Source organism: Tetrao urogallus (genome assembly GCF_951394365.1).
Source record: "Tetrao urogallus genome assembly, chromosome: 1".
In the NCBI taxonomy this organism is placed as follows: Eukaryota; Metazoa; Chordata; class Aves; order Galliformes; family Phasianidae; genus Tetrao; species Tetrao urogallus.
In genome coordinates, this window is record NC_136813.1 from 180,116,110 (window position 1) to 180,130,107 (window position 13,998).

The following is a 13,998-nucleotide window of genomic DNA, read 5'->3' on the forward strand; positions in this document are numbered from 1 at the left end:
CTGCTGAACCTGGCATTTCTGGACTATTAATTGCTGCTGTGACCCCTGCTGACTGCTGCTTCTCATCACGGCAGTGGGAACCCCAGAGCAGCGTAATGAGTTGTTCCCAGAGGACAACAATACAAATATAAGGTTTAATGAGAGGGAGATGCTTTTTAATAACCAACGAATGCGCAATTAGTGTCTAATTGTGGCTGGTACTGTTAACTACAGCCATGCAGTTAGACAGATCAGACATCTGTGCTCACCAATTTATGGCAGCTCTAGCTGAGAGTTAAGCTGATGCACTTATTTGTAACAAGCTCTCACGTAGTATGTTTCATGCTGTGCCAATCCCCTGAAGTGTCACATTTAATTATTATTAGATTCCATCAGCACCCATGATACACAAGACACCCTCAACACTGAGAAGATGACACAGCCTCTTCCCTCGGGGAAGCTAATTTGCCTTAGAAACAAAATGTTGTATGGAACGGAGCACCCACATGCTCATTGGCATTGGAGAAGCGGCTGTGCTGTGGCCGTGCTGTGCTGAGCTCAACCCTGGGGACAGCCCAGCAGAGCCCGCACAGTCAGCTGCAGCCCGTGTAGCACTGCCATTCTGGGTCTGGGGGTTGGTCAGCCCTCCCAAACACCTACCGTGAGCAGATGAGTGTGATATTCTCATACTAAGAAAAAAAAAACAATATAAGGAAGAAGTTTTTTACAATAAGGGCAGTGAGGCACTGGAACAGGTTGCTTAGAAAGGTGGTGGATGCCCCGTTCAGGGTCAAACTGGACAGGGCTCTGAGCACCTGATCTAGCTGTAGGTGTCCGTGTGCACTGCAGGGGAGTTGGACTAGATGGCCTTTACAGGTTTCTTCCAACTCAAATGATTCAATGATTCTACAATCAAATGTCCTTGTGCTATTGTGGATCCAGACACCCAACCTCGTTGATGCTGTTGCAGACTTTTCCTTTTTGCATTTTTGTGACCTGAAAGCAAACCTGGTTTCCTGTGTGTGCAAATTTTTGCACAGCCACAGCGTACACTTCTTTAAATTTATCTTCCCTCTCCAAATCTGTCCAGTTTCAACAAACTACTGCAGCATGGATCCATACTGTGTAGGCTGCATCCCTATCAAACTTCGGGTTCGCAATTCATATCTCTAGGGCACTTCATCTCATTAAAAAGAAAAAAAAACACCAAAAAACAAACAAACAAAAAGATAAAGCATGCAAATATAAATAAAGGAACATATAAAAAATAATATTGCTTTTATCTTTTTCCTTTTTTTTTTTCATTCTTCAAATGTATTTAAACGTCTTAATCAATTTTAGTCAAATCTTCAAGAAAAATAAACGAGCATTTCTGGAGATGAAGCATGCCAAATATTTGTGTGAAATAGAGTTTTGATAGAAACATCATCCTGTTCCACCCTTGTTTTCCTATGGGAAAATGTTTGGACCACTTTAACTACGGGCATTGGGTGCTGTGAAATTATGTATCTGATGCCATCTTTTTGAGTGCTGCTCTTTTCAGATGCCACCATTATCTTACTTTGAATTGCCATGTTTCCCCGAAACACAGGACGTTCATTCTTATCTGTTACTTGGACAGTTAGTGTGTTGAGGTCAGTCCTCCCAGCAGTATCTTCAACAAAAATCTGTAAATCAAAGCGCTTTGGCATAGTTTCATAATCTAGGATAGGGTTTCCTGTGGTAACAACCTGAAAATAAAAATCAATGTTATTAGCACATCATGCAAGAGATGTAAGTTACAGTCTGTAGGAGTGAATCTAAGAAACATCAACAAGCAGTGAGCAGTGAGATAATCTTCCACTTACTGACACAGCTCTTGCCAGTGCAAGAAATGTGAGGAAAAAAGGACAGGCAGACCAAAAAGTTGTGGCTTTGTGGAGCAATGCAAGGACTTTTTGTGTGAGGGACAGTCTGGGGAGCAGAAAGCCCGGCAGGAACTGTCCTGCCCTGAAGGCAGAGTGTTGCCTTCACGACCACAAGCACATCTCCTTTGCAGAAAGGATCATGCAGCAGGAGTCTGTAGAGCCCAGCAGGAACAAGGCCCTTCCCTTTGTAAGTGGGTCTAGGAGAAGACTTGCAGGAAACCACAGGAAGGAATGAGCTGCAAGAGCACACCGCATGAAAGTGAGACCAGAACTGCTTGGAGAAATTGAACTAATTAAAAATTAACACAGTCCTTATGTTTTGTAAGCCTGATAATGCAAATGTTTGATTTGTTGAGATTTTTTTGAAAGGCTTCCAGCTCTGCACATCACCCCTTAAAATAGAAGGTGATAATCAAATGGCTTGGCTTGGAAGGGAGCCTAAAGTCTGCCAGTTCCTCTCTTGTGCTGGGGGCCCCAGGCCTGGACGTAGGCCTTGATCAGAGCAAGAGCAGGATGCTGAAAGTTGTATGCTACAATCATCACTGTGAAAGCTAATAAAGAAGCAAGAACTTTCCTTTCTTGGTACAAGAAAAAAAAAATGTAGCTGCTAACTTTGTGAATCTAGATGATCTCTTTTGAAGTTGCACTTGTGAAGAATGGCTTTGGACTGGTGTAGGCTTGAGTGGTTTACTTCGGTTCCAGGCAGGAGCAGTGCTATCTGACAAAGGCAGCATCCACACACCTGAAGCAGCTGCAGATACAGTGAGCAGCATCTTGAGTCACTCCATAACTGCCCACCCCTCACTCCACATGGAAGTCTCACTGCTCCTTGCTTTCCCCTTCAGTCCTGGGGAGCAGAGGGAGCATCACATCAAGATAGCTTTGAGCACAATATATTTTCATTCCCTCAGCACACTGTTTACATCTCAGTAATGACGACATTCTCAGAAACCCCAAAGCATATCAAGAAGTGTGATATTGCCCAGGCTTGCTGCAAAAGGGCTTGGTTCACAAATACAGGAGAGCCTGTGCTAACAGGTACTTACCTTAGCTGTAGGCCCCATACCTTATGTACAAATATTGCTTGTATCTTAGCAAAGATTTAGTGGCAGTAAGAAGAGCTGAGGAATCTCATTTTGGACCACATTACTCTTGAAAAATGTTGTACAAATCCGCTAAAAATAGTGTAAATAAATAAAAGTATCAGAATTCATCAAATAAATTAACTAAGGACACTCATGAGCATTTATCCTTGCCTTGTGGGTTGCCAGTCAACTGCTAACTTGCACAACTGGTATGTAGCTTTCTTTATGAGTTTCTTATGACTGATATTCACTGGCTCAAACACCTCATTCCAGTTCCTCAAGTGGGTTAGGAAACCCCAATACCAATTACTGTTCAGTCAAGTTATACAAAGTCCTCAGAGGCAATTTAAGTAATGGGACTGTGGTAAGAATGATGATGACAAGCTGGAACTTTGGAGCGACAGAGTCTTTTAGCTATTTGCAAGGTCATTCTTCCTTCAGATTAGTGTTCCAGTCCCACTCCTCAAGAAGCACAGTGCTGCACAGCTTGTAGATGGCACAGGACAGGAATGAGCAGGCATAGGAAAGGACTATATTTTGCAGCAGAAGGGACAGCTTCAATTCAAAATGATACAATACAGCATAGGAAGTGAGAAACTTTCAAGAAACCTCCTTGGAAATACCCAGAAAAGCGTAATAAATTGTTTTTTAAGACTCTACTCAGTATGTATCTGTATCTTTTAAAGGTGCTCAAGAGCATCACTGTTGAGATTCAGACACACAAGTGGGCTGCAGTGGGGTGACAAGCATCATGCCTCTGAACACTCATTGCCAGTGGCAAATGTGAGGCAATGCTTGCTAATTTATCCAGCAATGAAAGCTAGCTGGAGCCAATAGAAACTGCCTTGCATTTGACACAGAACAAGAGCACACAATCGATAGAAATAGATCAGGGATGTGTGGAAGTGTGATAACTTTGTACCTCCAAGTGACTTCCTCTTGGGTCACAGCTCTCATTCAGTGTTAAACACAGCTTTGATCTGACTCAGCTTACACTGTTTTGGAAGTGAGTCAAACTCATTTCAGTTCTAGGTGGGAGTGTCCAAGCAGGAGCTCCGTGTGGTTTAAACAATCCACTTTAAATTCACAGGCAACTTCATATTAAGTAGGTTGAAAAACTTACAGATAACTACGGATAAACCCACAAAACAGAACTCTGTCCTATATACCCTTGTGATTATTGTGATGAGTGGTTTCTGCCTAGATGCAATTAATTGCAATCACTATTGTTACTCGTTTGTCCTATCTACTGCAGTATGTCCAAATAGCACCACAGTCTGCATTTACAACACCTTTCTGATTAACAGATGAGTCACTGTGCACTGCCAATTCTCAGCAATCCAGGAGCCATAAACCAACAGGACGGAGCATTGCTCAAACTGAACAGAAAACTCACCCTATACACAAGATCTCCTGCGGATACAATAGCAAATGCTTCCGTAAGTGGATTCGAATTTACTATGGTAGGATGTATTGCAACAACTCCAGAAGACAATGGAGAACCAGTCACATTGAAGGTATAAACGGAAACACCAGCTGGTGCATTTTCTTCAACAGTACTTGTTGCAGGTAAGCCCCTAAGCAGTGGGGTTCTTCTTCCTGTAAGATGAAAATGATTGAAAAATTACTTCCAGGAGTCCCAGACTGGCAAGAACACACAACTGCTGCCAAGAGGTGTCATTGAGCACAAAAAGCCCTTATTCTCCTTTTGCTGATGAAATGTGGTTTGCACTGCAGTAAGCCCATTACTAATGGCAGCAGAATCGATCTTTTCTTTGATTCAGTACTGTGCTATTTTCACCTCAGATAGCTGATGTTTAAGGAGTATTGCCTTCATATCCCCAAACTGGCAGCGTACCTCAATGAGACTGAGAAGGACGGAATGCTGATGGCTTATCCAAAACACTTGCCAAGAAAGCTGGCTGCTGTTGGTAAAACTTTCCATGCACTGCATGCCAGGACAGCAGTGGACCCTGCTCACCAAAAGGCCAGGCTGATCATATCCCAGCAACTACTGCAGCGAAAGTACCATGAAGTCTTTCTTTTGCTGGGCAGCTGCAAGGTAAAAAGCTTCTAGGGGGACTGTTCTGAGGCCATCAGGTCTGCAGCATGTTTGCACCTGGGTGCTCAGCCTGAGCCTTAGGAATGCCAAAGGGAAATGTGCTGTGTTGCAACACCTCTGAATGGTGGGAAGGATCCACGTCCTTCTGCCCCTCCTCATGTGGCTGAGGAAGGATGGCCCACATCAGCCCCCAGAGAAGCCCTACAATTGCCATTCCTCAATGGTGGCAGGGCCTTTAATCTGGAGGGAAGAAATCAGCTCCAAGAGTTTCAAATGGCATTAGAAGAAGCCTTGGTGATTTTTGCCCTAAACTATCAAAAATCTTGTTTCTCTGACTCACTAGTGACCTTTTGGAGCAGATTACAAATGATTTGTGTTTGTGTGACAGACACTGCTTCTGTTACTGAACTCTCAAATAATCATTCCCCATAGGACCAAAGACCCTGGGTCCTAGTGTCTTTGCTTCCCAATAAGCAAACGCAATAGTGATAGGTGAGTCCATGAGGCAAAGCATGGAGTACGGTCCCTCTTCCCTAAAACCAGTGAAGGACTAAGCTTGTCTCAGTGTTCTTAAAGATTCCAGAAACCATTGTCAATAAACATTGCCTTTGTAAATGAGATTGTGCTGAGAGTGCTTTCTGGGAATACATCACAAATGGAGCTGAGCTCTGAATGTAACCTGTGGGCAGTGTTCAGTATCTAGTACTTAAAACAAGTCAGTTCATTGACAGAAAGCATTTACAAAGTCTATTAAATCATTCATAACATTTAGAAATGTAGGGTGAAAAAAGTTTATATTTTCATATTATCTCTGAATGGTTCCTTGGCTGTTTACTCAGGATTCGTCTTTCTAAACCATAAGTGCTTGCTTTTTGCCCTTTTTTTTTAACTGAAATTTTCTATACTGTATCTAAATGGTTTCTTCTTTCAGCTGATTTTACAAAAGCCCTCCCTCTTTTTCCACAAGTCCTTGGTTACCTCCTCACTTCACAGCATGAACCGTGCTTGAATAAATTTAATACACTATTTATCATAATTACCAGTCCCCATCATTAACAAATTCTGAGCCCAATATAAAGCAGTTATGAGAATGGCTTTTGGAAGTATATGTATATTCAAGCCCTAATTACCTGTGATCCATTAACATTTACAGAGGGCTTGAGTCATATCTTCAAGCTATTCTCTTCCCGTAACCACATAGGTTAGACAAACTCTGTTCTTCGGGACCAGTTTAGATTCACATGCAGTGGCAATGCCCTGACAAAATGCAGGGGGGCATCAAAGAAAACACCAAATACTGTCAGGTTTCCGAGGATTGGAAGAATTCTTTCAGTTTCTTGAGAGCAAGTGATGCTACCTGAGAAGACAGCTTGCTACAAGCAACTCCATCAGTGACACAGATTGCAGTTTGTAGATCCATTTTAAGTTGCTAACATGTACGTACTGGCAAACTTTTTGTGTTTTTACACTGAGCAAAAATACTGATACCCTCCTAATATTCTCCATAAGTGTTTTTCTGTTCATCTTTACTTCATCAAATAGAAATGCTAACAATATTTGAAGGGACAATGCTACAATATTAAGAGTAGATAGCATTTCTGGCAGAACTGACCTCCTTTCCCACTCCAACACTGTCACTCTGAGCAGCAGCTATTGCACACTGAAGTGCCTCTTCCACAAAAAAAGTCTTGTGAGAGGTCATATTCTCTTCATTGTACTGCTGCAACCACTGCTGTAATCTATTTCAGTAGGAAAATAATTGTTACTTGATTTTTTCCATCTGTGTCTGATCCCTAAATATGTATTATAAAGTTCCCAAGAGAAAGTACAACAGCCAACAGTGTTCTAATTTTAGCAGTGTAATGAAATCATGTTCTTACCAGATACTACTACTCCCAGCAAAATGAAGAGAAGGAACGTGCTCTTCATCGTCTTTACAACCCTGTCCTTCGTGTCCTCAGGATGCCAACTAAAGGAAGACCATGGCATGTTTTCCCTCCTTTACAATCAGCTCCACCTAAATTCTTCCTCTTTGTCATGTGGCATGAGAAATGAAACACAGGACCGTGTCTCTAAGGGAGTTTCTAAACACCGTCAGCTTGTTTGCTTGTCAGGGAACTGCTCCTTGCTCACACTCCAGCCACAGACCTGGGCCACACTTGAGAAAACAGTCATGAATAATCCTTTCACTGCAGTGATTTTTTCTATTGAAGCATTATGAAAAGAACCTAGGAAGTTCTAAATGTGGAAATGCTGCACTGTTTTCACAGCTCTGGCAAATGAGGTGCTCTCTTCAGAGACCAGGATCAAATGCTCATGCTTTCTTTCTTACACCAGAAACCTGATGTTTTCTCATTTCACCAGGTACCAGAGAACTACTCGGAACATGCACTGTATACCTGGAGGTGAGACTGCAGCACATGCACGTGACAAAGTCAACTTTGCCGTAGCTGTCTCAGGAACAGCATGGACCACCAGTGCACTGATTCCTTGGGTTGAGCATTTAGACACTAGCCCACAATACACTTGTGCAACTTTTACTTGTTTGACCTAAGGGCGGTCCTAGCGTTTTTGGTGAAGCATATTATCGAGGTGGTACTAATACTGGAACTGGTGGAACTGGATGAGATATAGGTGCATCATTATCAATTCACAGAATGATTCAGGTTGGAAGGGACTTCTGGAGGTCACCTAGTCAAACACCCTGCCCAGAACAGGCCCAGTTAGATCTAGTTGCTCAGGAATTTGTCAGTTGGTTCTCAGGTACCTCCACACAAACTTTTCAGCTCTGCAAGGAAGTTGGAGATAGTGATTCAGTTTTTTACACAGCTCTGGAGAAACCACACTGATCTGTGAGCCTCTAGATATACCTCTGGAGGGTTCTGCATGATGCTGTGGCTGTCCTGGTGATACTGCTTCAGGGAATTTGTAAGAAACATCCATTTGGTGGTTCTGGTGCCTGCTGAGTCCAGATATGGCCTTGGCCTACAAGCAAATGTGGTCACACTATGTCACCTGGAAGCACATGCAGCACCACACTGTTACTGAGGAAGCTAATCTTCCACTGCCCTGGGAAATGTGGGCCTAGATACTATATTAGAAATATATATGTATATATATGGAAAACCTCACCCTCAAATGACCTAATTATGCTGATAAGATATGAATGCATATGTATTCATAGCAGAAAAAAAAAAAAAATCTGACCTGTTCCTTTACATACCAGGTCATTGCCCAGCCCTTCACATGCATTTCTTGGGTCTGCAAAGATGCTTTTGACCTGAACGGACGTGTCACAAAGATGAGGTCTGTGTGCACAGACATGAACAAGGCCTGGGCAATAAGTACGTAATGATTTACAAATTACCAGAACAACATGAAACTGCTGCTAGATTTTTTCCCTCCTTCTAGTTGTAATGTCTAATCTATCCCATTATATTGCTATTTATCTTACTCTTAGAAGAGCTAAAAAAAACCAAAGGCTAAATTTTAAAGTCTGAAAAATACATGTTTACATTTGGTTAGCATTGACTTTGATAGATAGTTCCCATCCTAAGCTCCAAATAGCCAAACCATGCGAGAACTCAGAGATCACAGTTTTTTAGCCTTTATTTTCTTTCTCTTCATTCTTTGGCTGCTTTGGGGAGTTTGCTGGTAGTGGTGGTTGTTTGCTTTGTTGTTTGATGTTCTTTTTTGCCTACAAATACATGCTTTGACATCTTTGTTTTGTCTTTCCTTTGTGTGAGAATTCACATGGATCTACTTTCAACAGGAACTCAGTATCCAAAGATACCAATCAGACTTTTCCCTGCACATCTTGTGCCAAAGACACCATAGAGGGACCCTGGAGACATGGACAGTACAAGCATTTGGAAGACATACGTGCTTAAAATGACAGCCTCTCCCCAGCTTCTCCTGGAAGTGCAACAACTTTCAGGTGCTGTGTGAATTCCCAGTGGAACAGTTAATATGTTTTTTCTTGAAATCTGTCTTCATGGCTTACAGGTATTCCCTGATAAGCCACCTGGTTCAAGCATGCTGTGAGAAGATCCCACAGAGGTGACCAGGGAGGGAGGGGCTAGGAGGGGAGGGGGAAGCACAGAGCAAGGGAGGAGGGGACAAAGAGCAGCTGTGGGAGGAGTGCCTGTGAGCAGAAAGGGCTCTGGCTCTTTCTTCCTCCTTAATGCACTGTCAGTACCTCTCAGTACCTCCCTTGGCCTCTCTTTTTTGTATTCCCGTGCTGAGATGGTTTCTGTGGTTCCCTGATCTGTCCTGCCAGGTTGTGAGGAATGCGAGAAAGATGCCAGAGTTAAGAGAGCCCCAAATTGGGAGAAAATCAAATAATATCAAAAAGTAAATCCATATTGGCAAATATAGAGGGGCTGAGGAAGAGATGAGTTAGTAAAGGTGAGCAAGGCAGGAGCAGCTTGATGGCAATGAGCTCTGCTGCTGCAGGAAGGACAGGGATGAAATCTGTGGGGTATAAAGCAGCCAGATGAAAAGAGGTCAGGGCAGTGCAGGCAAGAGTGCAGACAGGGAGTTTGCAGGCAAAGCAGAGGGAGGGAAAAATTAATTGGAGCACATGAAAAGGTCAAGGAAGGAGCTGAGGTTTTAATCATTCTTTGTTTTTCAAGATGATTTGAAACCTGAGCATTTTAGAGCACTGCTGAAAAAACACATTTCTGAAAAAAATGTCTTCTGGATTATCAGATAAAATGGAGAGAGTGAGAGGAAGGTGCTACACCTTTCAAGAAATTAAGGGTCTTTGTTCAGGGAAAAGACCAACAGATCAGCATGAGAGAGGCTGCTCCCATTTTAGGCTGGGATGCAGAGATAAAGCACATCAAAATTGAAGATATCAGGTAGAAAAGAGCAAAATCTAACATGCAAACTTCCAATTGCCTGTCCTCAAGAAAATGAGGGATTTTAACGTAGGCCAGTGTCAGAGAAGCAGTCTCCTTGCATAACAACATGTGCAGCTTCAGGACTCTTTTTCTGTGCACTTAATTTTCAACAGCCTTCTAGTCCATTAACAGGAAAAAATGTTCTCTCGCTTTTCAAATACATCAGAGGTTCGAGACATAATTTTCTCATTAATGGCTATTTCAGCCAGAGTAGCGGCTCTCTTTTGTGTAGCCAACCCACAGGAAAAGAGGCATTTTGCTCTTACTGCGATAAATACCCACTAAGAATTGAGCAGCTTAATGAGAATTTTCCCACCCCTGATCCAACTTAAGGTCAAGGGTATTTATTGGTATTTCACCAGTCAAATTACTCAGATTGTCAGCTTTTATTTTCCTATCCTCTCTCTTTAAACAGTACAGCTTCTTCATCCGCTACCTTGGTAACCTTTCCTAAAATATTAAAAGAGTACCTCAGCATCCTACACCAAAAACTTACGCACCATTTCATTTGACTTCTCAGCTAAAAGCTTCCTCTGTACTATTTGTGAGTAACAAGAGCAAGCTAAAAGCCATGAGTATCCAGGCTATCTTAATCTCATGATCCCAGCTTAGCAAGTTTAGTAACCGATCCCATGCAATTATGTAAAAACGTCCCAGACGGATATCTGGGCCATCTGTTTTCTAACATTGACTTGTAGACACGTAAACGTTATCAAGTCGTCTTGATAATTAACTTAGATGTCTGTTAATAATAAGCACTACCATCACATCAAGGGCTTTTATGGCATTCAGCTTTAAGTAAAGGACAGTCTTAAATCTGAGTAAGGACGCACAGAAGCCTGAAAACATAGTTGTTGTCAGAACTGAAAACAACAGGATGAAGGTAGGCAGTGGATTGCAGAATCTCATAATCATAGGGGTTGGATGGGACCTCTGAAGATCATCTAGTCCGACCCCCTTCTAAAGCAGGTTCCCTGCAGTAGGTTGCACAGAAAAACATCTAGGTCAGTTTTCAGTACCTAGAGAGAAGGAGACTCCAGACCTCTCTGGGCAGCTCCCATTTCTGCCCATCACCCCTTGTTCTGTTGCTAGGCTAAAATGAACCTGGCCTCATCTATTTGATACCTGCTCTTGAGATATTTATAAGCACTGATAAGACACTGAAATTAGTTCTGTAAAGCTCTAGACACAGGAACATATCCTAGAATCCTTGAATGGCTTGGGTTGGAAGGGATCTCAGAAATCATTGAGTTCCAACGCCACTGCCGTGGCCAGGGTTGTAAACTGCTAGATGAAGCACTGGATCAGGTTGCCCAGGACCCCATCTGTGCCCATATAACTGAGTTCTCCCTACAGAGAAGTCAAGTGACTTCTCCAGGCCCCCTCAGAAAAGGAGTGCTAAGTTCAGTAGTGCTAATTGTAAGATATCATGACTTCAAACAGTATTTCGTTGCAAAATGTTTTTCCCTGTGCTGTTTGTTTGTTTCAACAAAACATTAAAGTTGGTGAAGCACAAGCTCTGTTATTCACTCAGTTGAGCAAAAGTAGATGCTACCAGAAACTACTTTGTGTTCTGTGGTTCAAGATCAAAAAGTCATGGTAGTTTAGAACATCCAAAACCTGCAATAAATGCTACCTCTTGTCCATGTCAGCCACGTATGTAACTTGGATTTTAATCATGTGAGCTGTCTTTAAATTCCTATATACAATAAATTCAGTGAAAAAAGCACTGAGGTCAATGAAGTCTCCTGAGTGCTGGAAATTGGATTGGGGTCTGAGCTCATGTGGTGAAACCTTGTACCTTGGGATACAGTATTTACTGCAGATTACAAATTTGTCTGTTACTGTGATTGCCAGGCCACCTGGGATGATTGGTAAATATATAAACAAGGACTTGAAGTAGCAAATGATGCAAATGCAACAGGAAAGAATGCTCTGGGCAAATATGGGTGCAGAAACTCTGAGGTTTCTATGTACACAACATGATGCACTTCACTTTGGCATATACTTCAATATACCACCAAGAATTGTTTAAACAGGCCTTTGCATCACAAACCACACTGCATTCTGTCTGTTTTATTCAGCAGAAGGGATTGATTACACTCAGCAAAAATAACTTTTTTGCACAAATAAAATATTTCTATATTCACTATTTTCAAAAAGCGTATGGAATTAACAGAAAAGTGTACAGCTGGGCACAGGAAGGGGGCTCACGTGGTGGAGTATCATGCAAGGCAGGCAGTTTCTTGAAGTTAAGTTCCTCCATCTTTGGAACAGGAGGGCTGAAGACTGTTCACTACTTCACTGCAGGGGAAAATGCTCTTTTATGAGGGGTCTGAAGTAAGTTCATAGTGACTTATTCAAGGCTCTGTGTTTCTAGTGATCCTGTCAGCTTCTCTCTCCATCACATTACTGCACATCAGCTGCAGTGTGCATAGCCCCAGTGCTACCATCACCCTTCTTGTGCTCAGCAATACCACCACAGTAGCACCATGATATTTTCAGCTATGTGGCATGAGAACATGAGGACAAAGACTTATGATATAGAGGATTGAAGCAGGGGCTATAGCATGTTTGATGGTAAAGGGAAATAGTGGAGGAAGCTCAGGGAAAGTTGAGGAGTGGAAAAAAGAAGAAGACAGGGCATGGGAAGCTGAGTGGTGACCTGAGGACATGGAGAAGTGCAATAAGAGAATAAGGGAGGCAGTTGATATGGCTTTGGGATCTTAGAATCATAGAATCACCAAGGCTGGAAAAGACTTGCTAGACCATTCAGTCCAACTGTCCACCTACCACCAATATTTCCCCACTAAACTGTGTCCCTTAGTACAACATCTAAATGTTTCTTGATCACCTCCAGGGATGGTGACTCAACCACCTCCCTGGGCAGAACTGTGGCAGCATGGTAGTAAGTTTGTCATCTGGGAAAAGGATTGTGTGGTGGGGGAAACGTGAAGTGCTATTTCAATAGACCTGGGTCTGAAAAAGAGTGTCCTGAAGACAAACACAGTCTCAGCCACACAAAGAAGGTAATGCAGTATTCATAGCTGGTTCTGATCCTTGCTGCCTGTGGGCTTTGAGATCAGAAAAAAAATCCTTTAGTGATATCAAACAAGGATAGGGCCAAATTCATCTGGGTGCAGATACAGGAGCACTTTTTTATGGTCGCTGAGTTCACACGATGCTTATTTTATCTGAGAACAAACACAAGTGAAAAAAAATGAGCCACCGATGAGTGGTGTGAAGCAATACTGCAGCTGAGTAATGACCTGACTGAGTCTATCACCACATCAATAGGCAGAAGGCAGCAGAAAGCAGTGCAGTACTCCACACGCAGATACTTCTTCCCTGTGGATGTGAGCACAACATCATGAAATTGCCTGAGAACACAAAAGCTTTCTTAATGAAATGAAAGAGCCCATGCCATAAACATACCTGTCCAACAGATGCTTTGACAGAGAACTGTGAAGCTGTAAAGATAGGTGAGGGAATATACAGAGAGAGGAAAAATTTCTGCAGCTCAGACTTCCATGAGTGACACAAAACCTAGCTCCTACAAGCTATGTGAGTGATAACAAGGCAACAAAGTCAGAATATGTCCCTTTGCTGTGCATCACTCCCCTGACCGCCGCTGGAGCTGAGGGAATATTGCCATCTAGTGCCACACAGAAATCCAGCTGTCTGCACAGAAAGCCAATGAGTTCCTGTAGGCAGGGTTACAATGTATTTTAAAGATGTGCCAGGGATGTCAACTTGGTCAGTGTTTTTGCCAAACTTGTCATTCAAAATGGTACGTTCTCTCTCTCTCTCTCTCTCTCAAAAAAAAAAAAAAAAAAAAAAAAAAAAAGTAGGTTGTGTGAATTGAATCATGCTTTGGAGGAGAGACCATGTGCACATTAGTTCAAAGGTTGTGAAAAAAAGTGCAAATGTCCTTGCCTAATACTATAGCGACTCACAGTCAGATGGACGAGAAGTCATTCAGGATCAGATTTAGCTCACCTGCCTTGGGCTGAACGAAACACAGATGTGCTATATAGTCACCAGGCTTCTTCGGGAAACAA

General features: G+C 42.4%; 1 protein-coding gene across 1 annotated transcript in view; it reads right to left on the bottom strand.

Annotated features, from left to right (window-relative positions):
• The window catches only part of CDHR3 (cadherin related family member 3), a gene marked incomplete at both ends in the record, with an annotated part of 57,336 nt that overhangs the window by 26,829 nt on the left and 16,509 nt on the right, over nt 1–13,998 (bottom strand). Inside the window, 2 exon segments of the mRNA XM_079547889.1 lie at nt 1,541–1,709; nt 4,368–4,570. Coding sequence (XP_079404015.1) covers nt 1,541–1,709; nt 4,368–4,570 — 372 coding nt within the window.